We start from the raw sequence: 20,534 nt of genomic DNA, 5'->3' as shown, positions 1-20,534 counted from the left end.
TAGATATAGTGTCAGTATTAAGTTGGGTTAGGATTTGGGCCATTCCCTCTGTGAAAAATAATAAAGTCCGTTTCACATCCGACCACACCCAGCAGTAGGTCAGGTGACATCCACCCTCATACATTTTCATCTTGTGGCTGTTTCCACCCATCCAGGCGACGACACAATCCGTAAAATAAGGCCAGCAAAAAAAGTCTCAATTTTAAGGGTGCTAAAATGCCAAAGTAACAAAAAGTGCAAAAGTTATGCACCTTAAAACAAAAATATATTAGCGTGGATGCAGCCTCAGCAATGTTACATGCTACAACTTTGCAACATATTTCAGTAGGCTTGACTGTTAGAGCTGCCAAACCAAGCAGTAAGTCATTTAGACAGCAGGCGGGCAGGTAGTAAAAAAAATAATGTTAGTTTGAGAACAAAGCAGTACAAATTGCCACCATTATGCTATACTCATACCGAAGGCTGGAAAAAGCTTACCTTTACATAATAGTGTCTTACTGTGTGTCGACAAACAGGAGTTAAACGGATTTTTTAATGGTTGATATGGCTTGCATACACACAAGTGAAAAATTTCATCTGAATGATTTTCATCTCCTCTATACACACGGACGCAGTGTGTGTCTCAGTGTGCTCTGGAGTGAGTACTTGCATGTGGATAGGCCAAAGGGTTTGACATTAGCAGACGGAGTCCTCCTTCCCCACATGCTGCCCATATGTCATGCCAAATCTCATCTCATCTAGCTCTAAGAGAAGGTGCTGCTGGCTGCTGAAAGGCCACCTTCCAAACAGATATCATCAGCGTGACACCCTGACCTGACTGGAGCTGAGGGCACCAGCTTTGCTCCATATCATATCCAGTTGCATTAAGGTGGAAAAGCAGGGTCACAATGTACTGAAATAAAAACACAAGGCTGATCCTTCACTTCCTACGCCTCACAAAGCACTCCAAAGTCAAGAAATAAAAAGGATCAAAGGTCAATAGTTGGTCAATAGCTGCAGTTTTAACAGTTGTAGTAGCAGGAGTGATGGCACAACAAACAGAGAAATAAAAAAGGAGAAACAGTACGGTATGCCAATGCTCTCTAAGTGCCAATGCAATCAGTATGCTAATGATCCGGTTGATCTTGCTGTGTCTCCAACAGTGTCCCTAAATGCAACCGAATTTGACATACACCCAAGTGAAGTCTCACTGTTTCCACTGACCTTTTGGTTTTGCGTTTGTTCTTCATACAAGTCAGAATGCAAGTTACAAATGGTGGAATCACTGCTAGTTTGTATCTAGATATGCCTTTTTACCCTCAAAATATTGCCCTGGATGCATCTACAGTAGTCATATTCATGTTAGCCATTTTGTTCAGTGCCAGCAGCTCAATACATTACATTTTGATTTGTCTCCTTTTGTAGAGATTAGACATACACAGTATTTGGTATTTTATTCCACCACTCGCTGGCCTTTCCAGTCCATGTGCAGTCAAGATATAAATTTATATATATTTAGTGCCACATTAATACTGCTGCTTACCCTTCTAGGATTTTGTTCTGTTTGCGACTGCCACTAAGTTAAAATAAATGTGAGGAAGAAAACCTGTCTGCATGAACCAGCCAGAAGAAAGGCTTTGATACCCTGATTTTCTTACTCAAATTCAAGGCTTTAGTTACTTTAGGGCTCTGGAAGAGGAATCGACCGGCAGATGTCATGGCACTGAATAAATTGTTGTCTCTAGCTCTACCCTGGTTTGTTCCCTATCTATCTCATTTCACTGGTCTCTCTCTCCCTTATATACTCACACATTCTTTCTTTTATACTGCGTTTTGTGTGACTGAGTGGCCATGAATCAGGGCACTGCTGTGCAAGGGCGCTCAGTTAACCAAAAAGGTGTAACAGTAAAATTAAATATTCCCCGCAAAACTGCTGAAACCCAGGGGTCCAAGTATATGACAGACTATTGCTTGAGCAGCACCACTGAATAATCCTATCAATATTTAAAACACAGGTGCTGAATTAAAAAAAATAAAATAAAATAAAAATCTTTTTTCATACTGGTCTTTCCATTATATCGAGATGAAGAAACACAAGCAGCATGTAGAATCTGAAAAAATTGCAAGACCTCTTGCCATTCTCCAGCTCTAACATTTCTCACATTAAAGCATACAGATCTGTTGTGACCCAACCCACCATATCAGACAATAAAAAATAAAGTAGAATCCAAGCCAGTTTCTGTCTAGTCCAACAAAGAAATGACTTCGGGTGGTGAGATAAAAAGAAAAAAAAACAAAAAAAAACAGCTTCAGTCTCCATCTCCTCCCTACTGCTGAGAAATCACACAACATCCCCAGTGCTTGTGTGACATCTAGTGGTCAACCTGGGTACAGACATGCTCTAAGAATTATTTGAATGTGTGTCATGCCGGTAGCTCCACACATAATAAGTGGTGTAATTCGTCATACACTGCAACCACTTCCATGCCTGGCGGAGACTTTTGAAGTTTTTGGATTGCACTCCATAAACTCTGACATAAACAGCATTCAAGTGCATTTTAAGTGGAGAGACGTGACATCCATACAGTACAAGTACAGAACATGAAAAGTGTGGTTCACATACAAACACATTAGTATGACTCTACAGAAGGGCCTTCCAGCGACAACACTGATTCTGTTTCAACCATCACCACCACACAGCAAGACTTGAACACCGCACATTTATAATTCAACGGCAAAAACAAAACCTGATCCATGGCCAAACCTGAACTACCTGATCACAATCTGATGAAAAACACTGATGATTCAATACATATGTGGCCAAATTCTCTAAAGAACTCTTTTATAGATAGAAAAGCAAATGAAAAAGCACGATCAATTGCTTTGTGATGATACCTCCTCAAGTTGCTGTTAGAGGTTGATCAAAGTCAAGCCCCTCCATCTTTCGACCCTCACAAAGACATGATAAAAATCGAAGATCATACACACAAAGACACAAACATTGTGGCAAACATCAGGTTTTCTCCACTTTTGTCACTGTGGCTCGCGGCACTTACCTGTGGGCTAGTTGTTCAATTGTCATGTGGCCATGATAGAAATAACAGTTTGCTATCATTCTGTCAGCATGGGGCAGAAAAACATTAGCTTGCTCTGAAAACAAGCATGCACCAGGTGGTGCCGTCTCTCAGTGGATAAGCAATTAGCTTTCTAGGGTCCAAAACTACAGTTTGTCCCACACAGAAAACAGGCAACACCTGTGCATGCAGCCGAGTGGAGCCAAGACTCAGCATTGCATCATAGAAAACATCCAACAGGGGAGTATTAAGTTGCCTTTTTCTGTATGCGTTTTTGGAGAAGGTTGACAGGAAATGAATAGAAGAGGTCTTGGGCAGGGGAGAGGCAGTGAAATAATTTCATATCAGAGCATGTTAAGCAAGCAAAGAGGATTGCAGCATGGAAATTATGCAAGTGAAACGTTAATTAAATTTAAGTCTGAGAAGGGAAAATCAAAGTGACGGAACTGATGGAGAGAAGAAAAGTAGAACTTAGATTAATGTATTGGGAAAATGGGTGGAGAGAGACATACAAATTAGTTAAGAAATACACAAGCGAAAGATGGAGAAATAATGTGTAATGGAAAAAAGAAATTCAACAGATGGTTCTTCGAAGTTAAGAAAAATTCATAAGAGCGGACGAGTGGGTAATGGGGGAGATGTCACTCATCATGAGGTCAGGAGAAAGCAGAAAAGGTCCACTGCACAGAATCAAGATGAGATAGATACATTTTAGTCAGAAAAATGGATAGAACCACTTACTGAGGCTACAGTCTATCCTGATACAATCTGGCGGGAGAGAGAGCGAAATGGTGAGATCAAATAAAAAGAAAAGGAGAGAGAAAGGGACAGACAGGAAGAGAAGAAAGAGAAGAAAGGATAAAAGAGAAAAAACATTTCACATCCTTCAAAGTACATTCTGCAGACAACCAAGCATTGCTCTGGGGCCACCATCCGGGGACAGTCTCTGAGTCAGGATCACCCTTTTCCTCCATCAATCCCATCATCCATCCCTTTCCACCCAATAACCCCAAAGCACAGCAGAAGGCAAGACTCACACCGTGGGGTCTATGCAGTAGGAGAACATAATGATGACTCTTCTATCGTCATCATATTAATGGAAATAACCTTTACAAAGTGCTCTATTGTCGGTGTATGAACACATAAAAACTGTACATGTGATCGTAGAGACAGTGTCAAAATGCAAATCGTGTTCTTGGAATTAGAGGGTTCTATCATGGTGGAGGGGAGTTATGAAATATTGAGCTTAAATGTGCCAACCTAATGTGCCATCGGGCAAACCTTTCTTCAGGATTCTATGTCATGTATAAAGCAGGCAATGCTTCAAACATCATAAACATATGACTAACTTCATTAAGCAAGTCAGATAGAGCCTGATAATTTCAACTGCTCAAAATGCTTTGGCCAGAACTAGATGGTATAAATAACTTCAAGTGGTTGCTTTCTTGGCTGAGAACTTCAAAACAAACACAGCGAAGCCATTATGCTCACACTGTGTGCAAATATCCTTTTTCCTGCAGCTGCTGCGCAGTCACTCGAGCAGATGCAATGTCTTGCACCTTTAACTTTAGGCCTCTTTCCTGGCAATTTGAGATGCGCTTGTCTTCTGCAGCACTTTGGGAATGAGAAACCCAACAGTGTAAATGACAAGAAAGGGTGATCTGCACACCCCAGCCACCTCACGCCTGGTGCACACAAGCCGTAAGAAATAAGACCCCACTGAGGACTATTTGCTACAAGTGGTGCAACAAAAACAGAGTGGAAAGTATCATCATTTTACAAGCTGTGCTATCAGGATGGTGGAGTGTTGTCCTTCGACTGGAAGTCTCGCGTTAAAGCAGAGCATCAGTAGACATCCGCTCTGGTTAAGTGTCCCAAAGCAAGAAATTGAATCCTGCTCTGTAGCTCACCCTGACCTTCCACCCCACCCTCAGAGACTTCCTTTAAAGGTATAATTAAAGTGTCAAATTCTTACAGAATCTCGTTCGTTGCTATTCTGCCCCATCTAGTGGCTGGAAACTGCGTGTGCATGTGGCAGTGTGGTTGGGTTGTGGTCTCGAGCTGTCAACCGCTACAGAATAGTGGACACAAACAGCCAGGGACCAGCATCACTCTGTAGAGAGGTGGAGGTAATACATAATAGAGCTCCACTAATATGTGTTTAAGGATACAGGATGGATACAGAAGCCACGTTTGTGCAATGTTTTTGAAAAAATCTAAAAGTTGTCCCGACAGCATTTGACTGTTTTCTATTGATAAGTCATAGAGTATTGACACATTTCACATTGTACAGGTAATCATCATTATCTATCACTAATAAATATCATTAGAGCTAAATCTGTGCCATTACAGCCTTTCCAAGTGATTAATTAGATGGATTTTAATTATCTTAACAAGGATTAAAGCCTTAACAGATATCGAGGATTCCCTACTGATTGTGGGTTAATTAATTTCCTTGCAAAACAGCTATGAAAATCCTGAGGAGAGCTATAACGTCAGTCAACTGTCTGTTAGTTTTAAGGTATCATTAAGCCCATTTGGAAATAGGACTGGTGTGTGAATTCAATTGAGGACTTTGCCATTATGGATAAGTTGCAAGTGTGTTGTTGGGGGGGATGTCCAGCAGGTCAAGCTGTGGCCCTGTGGACAGCAGGTACAAATGGGTGTGAAACCTCAGACTACTACAGCTGTGAGCCGGTCTCTCTGACTGTTTGATCCGAGGGCCGCAGACATACAGGCCATTGAAGGGATGAAAAGGTCCATCTTCTGTGTCTTGGCCAGGTGGGGTGTTTATGAGTGACAGAAAAAGAGAGAAAGAGAAAGAAAAGAGAAGGAGAAATAGGAAAAGAGAGCAGAGTGGCCACCTCTGTTTATCCCACCACCACAATTCCTGACTCTATGGTGCCTTAAAATCCCATATTTCAGGGTGCTCCTCTGTCATGCTCCTCCTGGTTCACTGCTGAGAGGCTGTTCCTTCAAAGGATCAGGGCATACTTAAATAATCCGGAGCTGGGAGGTCATACCCATCTTCCTCAGAGCACTAATATTCATTGCAATGAAATTTTAATAAGTCAAAAGGTCTGCAATCCTGCAGCCAGTTATTAGAGAGAATGTCCCTGCTATGAAACCATCCATCTTACAACCCTACTGTACAATTTCACTGACCATTTCCCGACTAGGATTACCTTAAAGACCTCTTTACACCCCCAGCTACTTTGAACTTGTCTGTAATTACTTCTGACTCGTCTTAGCACAGCTGCTGGGCAGAAGTGGGGCCAACCAGCCCCTCGGATAAGCCCTCAAAAAGAAATAGAGCAGAACCATTATGAGGAGTGACACAGGAGCAAGACCACCTTGAAGCTTCTAGAGACAGGTTAGTGGGTTAAGGCTCAGGATCAGGCCAGGGCTATTGTGAGAGATGGAGCTTTTAAACAGGAGGGGTTGCTATGAGGCCTCACAAGGAACAAAAGAAGAGGATGAATGTAGAGGGGACAGGGTGGGACCAGGGGTCAAACAATATGGAAATGACTGCAGGGTGGCTCCCTACAGAGGCCATCCATGTATGTTTTTACTTTTAGTCGTGTATTCCTGCAGCAAGCAGTGTGTGGGGAAGTTTCTGGATTTGTACCTCCGTTTTTTCATACTCCTCATTTAAACCAATGGGCAGTGATGGGCATAAGCTCGCTTGTTAGCCAAATGTACTGCCAACTGTTCTCATTAAGTCAGATAAAGTGTGTTCTATCAAAACCGAGGGACAAATTTAGAAGCTTTTTTCCCACCCAACTATCTGACAATGGAAAAAATAATGGCTTGAAACTTAAAATGTCAAACCATCCTTCTATGTTCAGAAGTATACAACGCTAAAATACAGAGTAAAGACGAGGAGACAAGGGATGGTAAGGGAAAGGTTAGCAGAGACATCCATGATGAATCACAGCGGTTTACCAAGGTTCACGGTGAGCTTGATGCGGCCTCCGTCCAGCTCCAGTCGCAGGGTGTCTGCTGACTCCTTGGAGGTGGTGGCCATGAGCAGGCCGTATGCCCGCTGAGACATGAAGCGCAGGGCCACGTCCTCGGCCTCTGTGTGCATGGTGACCGGCATGATGATCTTCAGGTACATGCTGCCGTCATAACTCAGCACCGTCGCCTCTGGATAGGGGTGAAGGAGAGGACAGAAGAGTGACAAAGAGGCTAACACATGATATGTGGCAGAGGCAAAGAGTCAGGTGAACCCAGAACACAGGCATGGAGGTCGCTTGGGTATGACAGCACAGCATCGACAGCCAAGTGCAAGCATAAAATTCAATGTCAGTCCAAATCACACTGAAACAAATTCAGTTATCTTTTCAAATCTTCCCATGTGATATAACTGAGCCCCAGTTTCATCAAACACTACAGATCAAGGTTTAGAACATGTTGATTTGTCACATTATATCAAACAAAAAAGGTTTGGTCTTATGCTGAGCATTATATGAGACACATTTTTCTTTCTCTTTACCCTTTAAGCATTTAAAATGTAACCACAACTAATATAAAATCCACTATTGGTCACAATAGGTGTATTTGAGTGCCAAATCTGCAACATAAGATCAAGGGAAGGCTCAGTGAAAATGATGATCAAAACCAGTAAACCCAATACTTCTCACATCGATAAAAAGATAATATCAATCATTGCTGTACTTATCAGCCATCTGAGTGGGATTGGCGGTTTGATGACAGCATGCAGACTCCAACCCTAGGCCTCTCTTTTTGTGTTTTTGTTATTGCTCCATTGTGCCATGTCATTTTGTTAATAAATATTGTGTCAAGTTAATGTTTGGTGTGCAGGATATACCAATGACGTTTTTCATCCCTATTACATTTACATCAGATGACAAATTTGCCATCCGAAGCACAAAATGAAAACATACATTATAATAAAAGAAAGGAAACTCTCTTCAAGCTTCAGAAAATATCAATAGCAAAAGTGCAGCTGGTCTCTGAGACATCCTTATTCCCACTAGGCACAAATATGGTTACTCCATCGGGACTCTGACATGCCATAAATAGATTGTTGTGCAGACTGACAGTTCCCTGCATACTGCTCTTACTTTGCAGTGTGGGTTGATATGTGTCACCATAGGCTAACGTGAGTCACTGTCAAAGGCTAGTTCTAACATTTAGGTTTGGGAGGGTACAAATAGCATGATGTTAAAAGAAGCTGACAAATCCCTGCTTACAGGTGGGCAAACAGGACAAGGCAGCCAGATTTGAAAGGAGTGTAACGTAGACACACACTGGACAATACACAATACAACCAACTTCTCTGATACCACTTAATAAAAATGTGATACAATCCCAATGAAAACAATTCCTAGTACACAAAACCTTCCATTATTATCACCAGTTCAAAACACCACCAGCGCCTTTCATTTTAGTGGCTTGGTGGCATCAATCATCTAGGTTTCTGCCACTAGTTATCATTGATTGTAATTACACCCTATTAATCTATGCACTTAGTCTGCTGACACAGAGGAATATGCGGCAGGTTATTAGGAAAATGCTCTGCATCACGTCCCTGCAGTAGCGCAAAGCTCCAATAGATGGCAGAAGAGCATCACTAAAACCATACCTGTCATCAGAGCACCCAAAGACAAAACAGTTAAAATATCACCCTTCAAAATAGAGACATTTCATCCTCTACCTCCACTGTCCTGATTTGAGTCCAATCTCTCCTTCCCTCATTACCCTCCTTGTCCCTAAAATCCCATACTATCATGGCTCACTCATCCCCACGTACGTGCAAACACAAACCATGAAGCGAGGCGCCTGCAGCTAATTGGAATGAATCAGACGTACGTGGTGTCATTTGACTAGCGCACCTCCCCTCGCGCGGTGTATACGCTGCCTGGGTTTGCATGACTGGCACAGATGGCGGCAGTGGGACTGGCTGTTACGCCACACTGCTGCCGGCCTCTCGGCGCTTCAGCCCCCCCTCGCAGCCGGCGGGCCCCTAATGCCACCCATCCCCGGGTGGCATTTGGTTCCCGCAAATGTCCCAGAGGAGCTCTTACTATACAGCAGCTGCTTGGTTGTGTCAAATACAAGGCAGCACATTCTCAAATGCTCATTCTACACTTGTTTTCGCCCTCTGCCTTATTGGATTGCGTGTGAAACATTTACGATTTAGCAGCATTAACTGTTTCATGTTTTGAGCATCTGTGATTCCCTTTGCACACTTCATGGGAACTGTACTGTATGATGGCTTGATTATGAAGAGGTATTTTTTGCAAAGCATAGCTGTGGATAAAATCTAGAGCAACATCACCTTTAACATCACCCTCCTTACCGATTTCACAATTGGTCCCCAGGTATCCGGTGCCGGTGCAATCACATATGTAGCGGTTCCAGCCCTCTTTGCACAGACCTGCATTGCCACAGGGGGTGCTGCTACATCGCTTCTGCAGTTCACGGGTACAGAAACTGCTCACGCCAAGAGCGCTTTGTATCTCAGCTAGACGGCGGACATCACGGCTCTTGCCATCGATGAAGAGGTCGCGGACGCAGCCTACGTAGCCATAGTTAAGCAACGCTGTCCAAACCTCTGGTGGGAGGATGAGGTCCGACTTCGTTTCGGGGAGCCCACCCAGGTACATATCACTGTCCAGGTCCAGGATTTCACTGCCCTCTGGGGAGCTGAAAGGCATGCTGCGGCTGTTGACAGAGATAGATCCTAGAAGACAGAAACACAAAGGAACTAATGTTAACTACTGAATATCAAAACATAAAAAAATAAATAAATAAATCTTTCTGATATGTTGGCAAATGGATACATCTGCATGTGATGCAACTTATGTGTATGTGTATGTTTTTGTATGTCTGAGCTTGCAGCTTGTATTAAGTGAGTAACTCAAAGACAGAGTGAAAATGAATTGAAGAAGTCTGTTGTCTGGACAGGTGGGTGAGCAGGTGAGAGGTCAAGTGGTGGAGGGGGGCAAGTGAATGGTTGGGTGGAAGGGGCAGTAAGCAGATAATTTAAGGACACAGAACACAGACGGAGTAACATGCAGGAGACAAGAAGAATAGATGAGTCGAGTGTGTGTGTGTGTGTGTGTGTGTGTGTGTGTGTGTGTGTGTGTGTGTGCGTGTGTCTAATGTGTCTATAATAGGCTAAATGGAGGAGAAGGGAAGCAGAATGCAGCAGGGAGTGGGTGAAACAAAAGGCCCTCTCTCTTTCTGTGATTAACGACTCCGTCTTAATTTTCTATTAAAAGCCAATTACAGCAGGAGCAGCAGTGAGATCACATGCTTGCGCGCGCACACACATATACACACACACAAACACACACACTCATTCACATGCTTCCTCATTATAAGATGCCATTAGGGAGAGATATAATGTCCAAGGTGCTTGCCCACCTACAGACCATTCATCAGACACCACACACTCAAGCAAGCAGATGCCCCTGTTCGTGCCCACATGCAGGCGGAGACATTAGAAAACAGCAAACAAGTACGAGAACTTAACTTACAAATACCACTAGATGCATCATTAATAGTTGTGTGCCCATTGCTTAGTTTTGTTTTGACATGTTTGGATTAGCATGAAAAGAAAGATGGTTTTAGACTACGTCAAAGCCAATTCAGTCTCCTTCTCTGCGCAGCTGAGTCCTCCTAATGAAACTCTTTCAATCTGCTGCCTAAACAAGCTCCAGAATACAATGGAAATATGAATATATAATAGATGTACCTTAAGTCCTGTAGAGCTAGCAACAGATATGACCTTTTAAAAGGCAACTGTGCAGTACATATCTAATACAGCCAATGCACTTGCTCCCTATTGTATTTATAGGGAAGGGATAGTTTGTTTAAATGTTGTAAAAAGGTAAACAGAACTGTCAAAATGTTTTAATGTTCATTAATGATGATGTCACCAAATAACTATTTACCACAGTCAAAATTACACTACTTTTCTGTTGTACTTCCCTGCTTCACTAAGTGCTACACAATTTAATAAACCTGACATGCTGCCCATTGGGAAAATGCTGAATCTTTCACAGGTGGTTGGAAGGTAAATACTGACATGAATCCATCTCTTGATGTGAAACGTGGATGATGAATGTGAATAAGTGACCATACGGTAACACTGCAATAAAAAGTTTTCACAATCAAATTGTAAATGAGTTGTCGGCCACATGACAACTTGAAAGCGCCACTCACCTTTTCTGCCTTCCCTCTGGAAATCCACATGGCACCATTCCCCATCATTGACCTTCTTGTTGCTAGCCTTCAGCTTTGTTTTTCCAGAGCCCATATCAATCAGCAGGTACAAATACCCGTCCAGCAGCTCCATGGCAAAGTAATCAGTCTTCAGCTCCCTACCAGGCTTCTGCTCTTTGGGGCCCTGAGGGCGGCCGTGGCTGAAAAGCAGGAGGCCGCTGGGCTCCGTCGTGCGGAAGTCGAATGAGATGGATCCTGTCTTCTTGGTGTTCCACTTGGGCAGGGAGATGTAGGACTCGGGGGTCTCAAAGGTGACGGGGTCCAGGGCTGCCACGTCCTCACAGCGAAACACCAGGTCGCCATTCAGGGTTATTTTGGGATCGCGCTCAATGGCCAGCCGTGACAGCTCCAACTTAAAGTCGTTGTTCTTGTACACCACCTGCAGGACGTGAAGGAGAGCAAGAGCTTACAAGTGTGTAATTCTATAGGAAACAGTGGTGGTGAGGTGCAATTGTGGATTCAAATATGGCATCTAGAAATGGATTAGTATTTAAAAGTGGACTTCGCTTTAGCCTAAAAACAAAATGCAGCTGCAACAGAGAAGAACATTCTGTCCACAACACTAAGAGCCTGCAGATGCATCCTAATTGCCCAAATTAATTTCAAGTGTCAGTTACAGCGGCTGCTGGGAAATCTTGTCTGCATGGGGAAATTATGAATCAAAACTTGAATGAAATACGTTCCGTTCTCTTGGACCAGCACTGTGAAGCCAACACTGATACAACATGCTACACATGCTGCTTTTCCATCTCCAGCCTGCAATCCTCTGACAACACATTTAGGTCAAACGGGTGCTCAGTTTACTGATGCTCCTCACTCCTTTCATTGATTTTACTGATGCCTGTGAGTGTTTGGGGTTGTGTGGGTGCACAACATGCTCAGTGCATAAAGCTCTGATCACCACTGTATAAACTCCTAACTCCTGGTCAAATCCAGAAAATGTACAAACTATTTGTTGTTGTACTAGAACTGTAGCTCAGAAATGTCAGGATACTGTATATGAACAATAAATGGAACAAAATCAAAAGGCTCCGGGGGATATTCAGACGCAGAGAGTAGTGAATGTTGCCTACAGCCTTAATGCAAATGTCTCCAACAGCCTTTGATGAAATATGGCTCTATTGTTTCAGCTCAAAGTGTGTCTATGCCTCCCTGTGTGCATTCATAATGGATTAAGTGCTAAAGGCAAAGTAAATTATCCTCGTCTTTCATAGTTTCAGTTTTCCTTTTATTTGCTGAACACTCTGCAGACAGCGTTTTGAGAGGCCGTCCTCAAGGTAATAGTGTGAAACAGCTGAGGTCTCTGCGTTTGTTTGTGTGTGTTTCCCCTGATTGTAGTGCTCTTCATGCTCTCTCGTACACCCACACATACTCGCTGACAGGTAACACAGAGGAAAAAAATGCCTTCTCTACATTTCTATCTTTGTTTTCTGCTGCTGTCAAGGCTATAAAGATTGTCCTGTTATTGTAAAGGCCCAGGTTTGATCCTGGCAGCACATGTCTTAAGCTGACTTGTCACTGAAGACATGGAAAAGCTACTTGCTGACAATAATGCGCACCAGTTTCAACTCAGTTTCATACCTTCTGGATAGCCGTTGATTGCTATCAATTTTGGAGGACTGTATAAATCAACTGGCAGAGATTTGAAACTTATCCGAGAAAGCAGTTCCCATTATTAGTCCTCAAATCCGTTTCTGTCACATTTTAAGGGGGAAATTTGGTACAACTTATATTTGAAAAATGATATTGAATTATCATCTGTGCATTAAGTCACCATTTGCTTTTTGTTTGTATTGGCCAGTTATCATATTTGCAGCACTGAAAGGCTCGCCCTTTGTGATGTGGTCCACCGTATTGGTTTTTGACTATCTAATTTCACCAGACTGCTGCTGTCATTGTCTCTCACAGTATCTCTTTCAAACGCCCTCCAATCTACCTATTTTTTCACATGTAGCACACACTCTCTCTCTTCCTCTCTCTCACCCTCTCTGTCAAACACCTACACATAGGCACAGAATGAACCACAAGAACACTGATAAGCTGGGTTATTCTTGAACTTAAGCCTCCTTTGGTTTTCCCATATATTGGCCACGCTGCCACATGTACTGTACAGCTCATAATGTCGTCATTAGCAGAGATTAGTACTGGTAATTAGCAATGATAACGCTAAAACTGGCAGCTAATAAGGCGTGAGCTTGCCTGGCTTAAGGTGAAAAAAAAAAAAGCGGTAGGTGAAAGAGAGAAAAGGCAGTGGGAGGAGGCAGAAGATGTATTTATTTTCAGGTATTTATTTGTGCTTACCCATGCTGCTCAGTCTCAACAAAAATGCAGCCTGGTGTTTGTTTTTTTGTTTTGTTGTCTTTTTTTTTTTTTTTTTTTTTGCAAAGGATCATAGAGTATGTTGGGAAAAGATGGGGCAGGTAACATGCTGTACCAGAACACTTTCAGGCCAGTTAGTTTCTGCAATGTGGCTCTACAAGTTTCAGGTAGTGTTGGGTGGCTACAATGAAAAATTGGATTTTTCTTTTGTTTTCTGCAGACTCAGAGGGTTAAAGGGTCCAGGCATATCTTTAGTCAATGGGGCCAGTGGAAGCTGATGTCAATAAGTCCATGAAACACTTCTGTTCTGACCACTTACTCAGTGAAGCGATGGTCAAACCAACATGAAATTTAGTGGGATGATCTCTAACGTTGTTGGTCGGGTTTAACATTTCCCCTTGATTAAAACTTGGGTCAGTGACAAAGCTGATTGTGGCAAGCTTTCAATTATATTTACTGGAATGCTCTTGGTTCCTAATAGATGAATCATAATGTCAACAGGGACTCCTTGACCTCCTTGATCAAGACTCCAAATTTGCCATGATATTTAAACATATACACTGATGCTCATGAGTGGATCCCTTTCAAATTTGAAAAAACTGCATGAGCTCTCCTTTAGCATGAACCTCGCCACTTCTCACTAACCTCAAAGGTCAACTAAGAAAAGATAAATAAATGTAAAAGACACATTGCTGAATAGGGACTTGGGGCTGCTATCAGGACTTTGGACTTTAAGTCTAAATCTGTACAAGTCTTGACATCTGCCTGCTATCTGACAGTGAACAATGCATGTCTATATGTAGACCAGTAATAGCTGCATCTAGCACCACAAAGTTTCTATCAAAATACTAATCAACACCAAGCACTGGTGGAAGAATACAAGGGAGGGGTGTTAAGTTCTGAGGGAGGCAAGGGAAGGAAGACAGTGAATGATAAATGGAATGGAGACAAAGGACTCAGAGGGGCAAAGCAATGCATGGGAGCACCGAAGTGTGTGAGGTATCTGAAAGGTTTGTCAAATAATCTGCGCCTTTGTAAAAGGTGAAGGACCCGGACGATCTGCACTCAGTCAAGGGTAGGTTCTGTATAAATGCATGTGTTGACTCAGCATGTAGACCATATGCCTTTCTTCCCTATCTTCAAACCCTTGAGGCTGCCTGGCCTGATGCAGACACTGTGTCTTCTCCAGCACTGGGAGGGCAGGTCTCTGCAGCTCACCTAACAAGGCAAATCATCCGCTGGAGAGAAGCTTGCTGGTCTTGTGCTCTAATAAAAAAAACACTGTCAAAGGCTTCAAAAACTTTCAAATCTGAGCAGAGTTAACAATGAGTTAATCTCCAACAACTCAGTCTTTGTCACTGGCCTGACAAACAGAGTCACGGGGGGGGATTAACTGCAGTGATCTTTCTGAACTCAGAATGCGTGTGGCCCCAACATGGATTGTGGACTTTCTCACTGTTCGAACAGTATAGCTCATGCATGGCCAAGGCCCTCCTCAGGGGTGACTCCATTGATTTGTTTTGTCATTGAGAAACTCTGCAAATCTAAAACCCTGCAGGTCAGCAGTACAAAAGTAATCATTTTCTCCTGATGTACTTGGGCTTTTCAATGCCCAAGTACATCAGGAGCCCACGTACCACACAGAAGGAGCCTGCTCTTGCACAAGTGTCACAACAGATTCACAGACAATCCAACATCAATCCTTAAAGTTATAATATGAACTCATTTAGAAAATAATTGCACTAATTGGTTATTAGAAAGAACATCTGGAAAGGGCAAAGGGCAGGCTTTACACTACCCTTCTGTCAAAGTTTCAAATGAAAGTTGACTGTTGGTAGGTGGGGTGTGAGTGGGGCTGATGAACGACTCTAGAAGATTTTATCGTGCAACAAAGGTGAGACGAGGAGGAAGCTGCAGAGGAGGAGATAGAGCATCAATATGAAGTTGGGAGGGCAGAGAGAGAGTGAAAGAGTGAGGGCAAGGAGGAGTGTGAGAGCATTCATCCAGTGCATGGAATCAGTCGAAGAAATCAATTTTTAATTTGGCCGTCAGGATGGCAAAGCTGTCGTGCCAACAGTGCTACCATGGACTTAATTACACAAAACTGCCCCCGAGAAAGAGAAGATGAGAGGCAGAGAGAGGTGGAGAAAAGTGATGAGAGCGGTGGGAAGAGTGAGGATGGCAAGCAGGAGGGGAGAGCGAGAGAAAGACTGACATGGAGGGAGGAGTGTGAAATGGGCGATAGCAAGGTCACTGTTTGGAAGAGAGATGGGGAGGCGGAGGTTGTGGTGGAGAGACAGATGGTGACGTGCTGAAGAGAGGAATCTGTGGAAACGAGACTGGGGGGCTGAGGAGCAGAGATACACGATTTCACACCTCACCAGTCTGACTGGGAGCCTAGAAAACATATACATCACACAGTGTATGATCATAGCATGTGGGTGACTTTGAAAACACACACACACACACACACACACACACACACACACACACACACACACACACACACACACACACACACACACACACACACATAGAGCAAATAAAAACTTCATAGGGCTTCAGTGCCTTTTTTGGTGCCTTTTTACTCTTCTTCTGCTGTGCTCTTCTTTTGGATTTCTGCTGCCTGGAGGGTACTGGCCAAGCGTATCAAAGGCGTTTGACCACGGTGGCGGCATGAAAGCTTTGCCCCAGACCATAACACCACTGATAATCCGAGCTGTGCCACTGAACTAGCACAGGATGAAACACACCGCTGTCTACACCCCAGCCACTTACTTTCCTCTTTATTTCCAGCTACTGCTACTTTACCTGGCGCTCTCAGTTACTCTCATTGCGGGTTTTCTCAGTGCCTTTCTGCGTGACTACCTTTCTGGATCAGTTCCGCTGATGTAGTCATTAGAGCTTGACTGCAGCTGAAGTTGAGCCCATAAGACTCAAACGTCAACGAAAACAACCAGTAAGCTGCAGCTTCTAGTAAGGTCAAGTCTGGATCAAGCACTTTATCTTTCTGACATGTAAACACACCTTCTGGTCGCTTACTATACTAACACAAAAGGCGCATGATAACTCCACACAAAAGGAAATTCAAAACAGGACCTTCTTATTTGCTTTGGTGCTAATCTCAAAGCCATATCATGACCGTTCAACTTGGCTGCAGGCGCCTGGTACTGCTTCTGTAAACCTAGAGTCAACAGCACAATATGGAAATTCTCTATCTACAGTGGACCCATACTGTAGGAATCACGAGAAACTGCCTCATGCTGTCAGAAAAGCGTCTCCCTTGATTTGAGGAAAACAAGATTTAAAGAGACATGTTTTGCAGTGCTGACCCAAACCCAAGCTGCTAAATGAAAAATGCAGCCCTTGGCAGAAGGTCAAACATGAATGCCAATGTCAGATGTTTGCTGTTTACCTCTCTCTTGGATTTGTCTGCAGCATCTTCCCTTCGCTCTAAACCATATCTCACCTTTGCCTCAAAACTTTCACTTTTTCAGTTACTTTCCTTTTCACACTTAGCTGACAAACACATCTCCATTTTCCTTGAAACATTTTCTCTTCTCAACACTATGCATATTGAACTTGCACTTTTAATTCCTCATTTCCTCTGAGTCTATCCAGCAGTTTTAAATGCTCTGCTCTCCCACCATCTGCTCTGATATCACATTCCCAGCACTTTGCTCACATTGCTTTTTCACTTTCACCTTTATTTGTTGCCTTTAGCTCTTGCCATTGTCTGTTTTTCTACCATTCACACCACCCTCCCCTTCCCTGTGCTCCCTCTGTACGTTGACTGTAAATCCAGCCTTGTCTTGATGAGAGAGAGGATAGTTAAACGCCTTGGGAAGTTTAAGACCCACTAGGGATCCTTCCGATAGCAACCCAAATAATGAAAATGTAATTCTGCAGGCATAATTAAGTTAGAGATAGGGCGATTACTGTGCAATCCATTAAAAGTGATGGCAAAAGTAATTACTTATTCAATCAGCATGGTTTTATGAGGAAATGCGATGGCACCATGTTGCGTTGCCTCTATACAAGTCATTACATTTACAAGGGCATAATACTTTAAGCTGTGATTGGTCCTCTTGACAGCTTGTTACACCATGAATTAAAGCCTTGGTAAAAAATAAAAGTCTTTTTTCATCAAATTTGAAGAAATAAAATTTTTATAAGGCAACTGTCCTCTACATATCCATCCATGACTATGTGTGTATTAGTGTGTGCATGCTCGCGTAGCTGTGAATATAACTGAATCGGTCTGTTTGTGATACCAACCCACTGTGGTATGTGTAACGCCTGCGGATGTGTTTGGCCAGCAGCTGGTTAGGAGGAGCGGAAGGAAACGTGAAGGAAATAAACATTTGAAACAGATTCAGGATACTGTACATCTGACACCTCCTACTCTCAAATATGGGAGTTATATCTTCACAGACTGATGATTCTCAAGTGTGTTCAAAACAAATGTGCCAAGCAACACTGTGTGTTCTCGCTGTAACTTTGTGATGTGTGTATGATGGTTCTTTTGAATGGTGTTTTGTTTGGAAGAAAAAAATCTTGCCAACAGTGTTGATACACCCTTTGACTGATGCAAACAGGTAATCATTTGGCAAAAGATGCCCACACCTTGCCATGGTGTGGGCGGCAGAGCGTATTATTTTAAATGAATCACACACTGAGGGCTGGTGTGGTCAAAATCAGTTCAGCAACAAGCAACTACTACCCACTAAAATGAGGCATGTTTGATCAACTACATACAGTATATATTCACAAACTACACAGAGCCACTCACATCTTTAAGGCAGCCCATGAAGTTGTTGCTGACTGGTGATCCGGGCAGGTCGGCGGTGTTGGGGCTCCCTCCAATGTAGAAGAAGTCATCTGAGCCCAACATGGTGTAATCTTCCTGGGTGTAACCAGTGGTGGTCAATATACCATCCACTGAGATGGTCACCTGGCATAGGCGTGGCCCAAAGAGACAGATGAAAAAGACAAGAGAGATAGAGAGAGACAAATAGAGCAGGGATAGGCAGATACAGAGAATGATGAGAGTGGAGAGAAATCAGAAGAATGAGGAGGAAAAACAAGGAAGAAAGTGGATTAAACACTGGTGATAGGTGGGGCCGTTCCCCTATGTGGTATCGCTTGGTTGGTTGCTTTTGGTGCCAGTCAGACTGCGGGCTTTCACTCTAGAGTGCAGTTGCTAAGAGAAAACCAATGGAGCTGTCTAATCACTGGTAGAGGAACAAAGCTAACTTAGTTAAGTAATGGTATAAGCAAATTTTAACTATGTTATGCTACAGTGGATTAAGTGCGCCTTAAAGACAGGTAAAATTCAAAAGCAGCCACCATCGACAACTACCCAAACCAAATGCACTGAATCAAAATGTTCCACAAAGTCGAGTACAAAAGCACAATCTTACAGGTAGCCTTATTTTTAAAAAATTAACCAGGCTTTCCCTGTGATTGGCATACCTATTCTGCAACACTCCCGTGCTGAGTCAGTCCTCACTCAAGGAAAGACAAGAGAAAATAAATCCATTTTCAATATTCAACTGCTTCAAGTAACTACCAGCAGAAATAAATCCCTTTTCAATATTCACTTGCCTCAAGTCTCGTCTTTTGTGCAAGGTTACACATTCTGTGCTGCACGTTTGATCGCTAACACAGCAGAAAGCGCCGAGCGGAATCAAACACAGAGCCGCGAGCTGATGGTATGAGACAGTGTGGATTGAAATGCAGAAACAAGACTTAATATCCAAAAAAATAATTTAAAACAGATGCATGAAGGGTACATTTTTGAGGCTCCTCCAGGCTTTTCTGCCAGATAGCTGTCTTTTTTTCTTTTCTTTTTTCTCAAATTGTATTTTGATTTCTGTAATATTAAGTCTCAGTACACTTGTTTTACAGGAACAGGGTCGACACCCTGATCAAAAAACAGAGTCTGAACCTAGATTCTGATGGAATGTGTGGAGACGACTCTTGCTCTGATGCAACATAAGACAAGATGAGGTGAAGCAGCTGTTTTAACCAGACCCTTCCTCATCAGTTCAAAGAATAAGTGACGAGTGATAAGCTCAACTGAAATTAGAATGCTTCTCAAATGAAGATAAGGGTTTCCATCCACTCCGGCATTTTCTTGTTACAATGCAGCAAATTGCAGTACTCGTTGAAAATGTTAATAAGTTTAATTTGGCTAATTGTATTATATCATGGCTGTATTTGCCATCAGTGTCTGTTATGCTGCTATACAGACTTTCTGCCAAATAATGCTGTTTGATTTTTGTAGTTAGTGACCAATTTATTGTCTAATTATCCTAACAGAGCTGGCCTGAGCAAAAGTGAAGCACTCGTGTCTCTGATTCAACATCTGCTGTTCTGCATAAATATACACAGCTTAAATACAGCTCTGCAGGGAGCCGTGTACGCAACCATCTGTTTTTCATTACCTTTGCAGACTAGAAAGTGACGCTAGCACAAACAACTTTCATTTCATCTGAGGTTCAACTTTACATTTTGGTCATTTACCATGAGATTTTACATATGGCCCTGCTTCACTTTGCATGTTAAATCTACTGCACTACCGACTGTTAAATGCAGTTTTTATAAGCATAATTCTGCATCAAAAGCAGGACATGAGCACAGATGCATTTTTTGTTTCTAAGTGATACACATCAGAATTTCATTTAGAAAGCACTTATCCATAAAAAAACCCACAATATGAAAACCACCAGAAAAAAAATGTTACTCAGTATGTACGAGCAGGATGACAACAGTAGCAGCAAACGTTCTAAAGCAGAGGGCTGAAGAGAAACCTTAGCAACTGCACTCAACAGATCAGGCGCCTCAGCTGAGAGCTCATCTTCTCGTTTTCTTCAGTTTTTTTTTTCACTTGTTTTTCTT

The 20,534-nt window shown here is 42.7% G+C and overlaps 1 protein-coding gene across 5 annotated transcripts in view; it reads right to left on the bottom strand.

Annotated features, from left to right (window-relative positions):
- Positions 1–20,534, bottom strand: part of nrxn2b (neurexin 2b) — a 636,019-nt gene that overhangs the window by 311,998 nt on the left and 303,487 nt on the right. For all 5 annotated transcript variants that reach the window (XM_070993325.1, XM_070993329.1, XM_070993328.1 and 2 more), the window contains 5 exons: positions 18,424–18,585; positions 11,253–11,691; positions 9,382–9,765; positions 6,999–7,202; positions 3,795–3,821 (listed from right to left, as the gene is read on the bottom strand). In XM_070993325.1, coding sequence (XP_070849426.1) covers positions 3,795–3,821; positions 6,999–7,202; positions 9,382–9,765; positions 11,253–11,691; positions 18,424–18,585 — 1,216 coding nt within the window. The remainder of the gene's footprint in view (positions 1–3,794; positions 3,822–6,998; positions 7,203–9,381; positions 9,766–11,252; positions 11,692–18,423; positions 18,586–20,534) is intronic.

The sequence above is a fragment of the Chaetodon trifascialis genome, chromosome 23 (genome assembly GCF_039877785.1).
Source record: "Chaetodon trifascialis isolate fChaTrf1 chromosome 23, fChaTrf1.hap1, whole genome shotgun sequence".
Lineage (NCBI taxonomy): Eukaryota > Metazoa > Chordata > Actinopteri > Chaetodontiformes > Chaetodontidae > Chaetodon > Chaetodon trifascialis.
The sequence above is the reverse complement of the archived record's forward strand: the minus strand, read 5'-3'. Positions and strand labels throughout refer to the sequence as shown.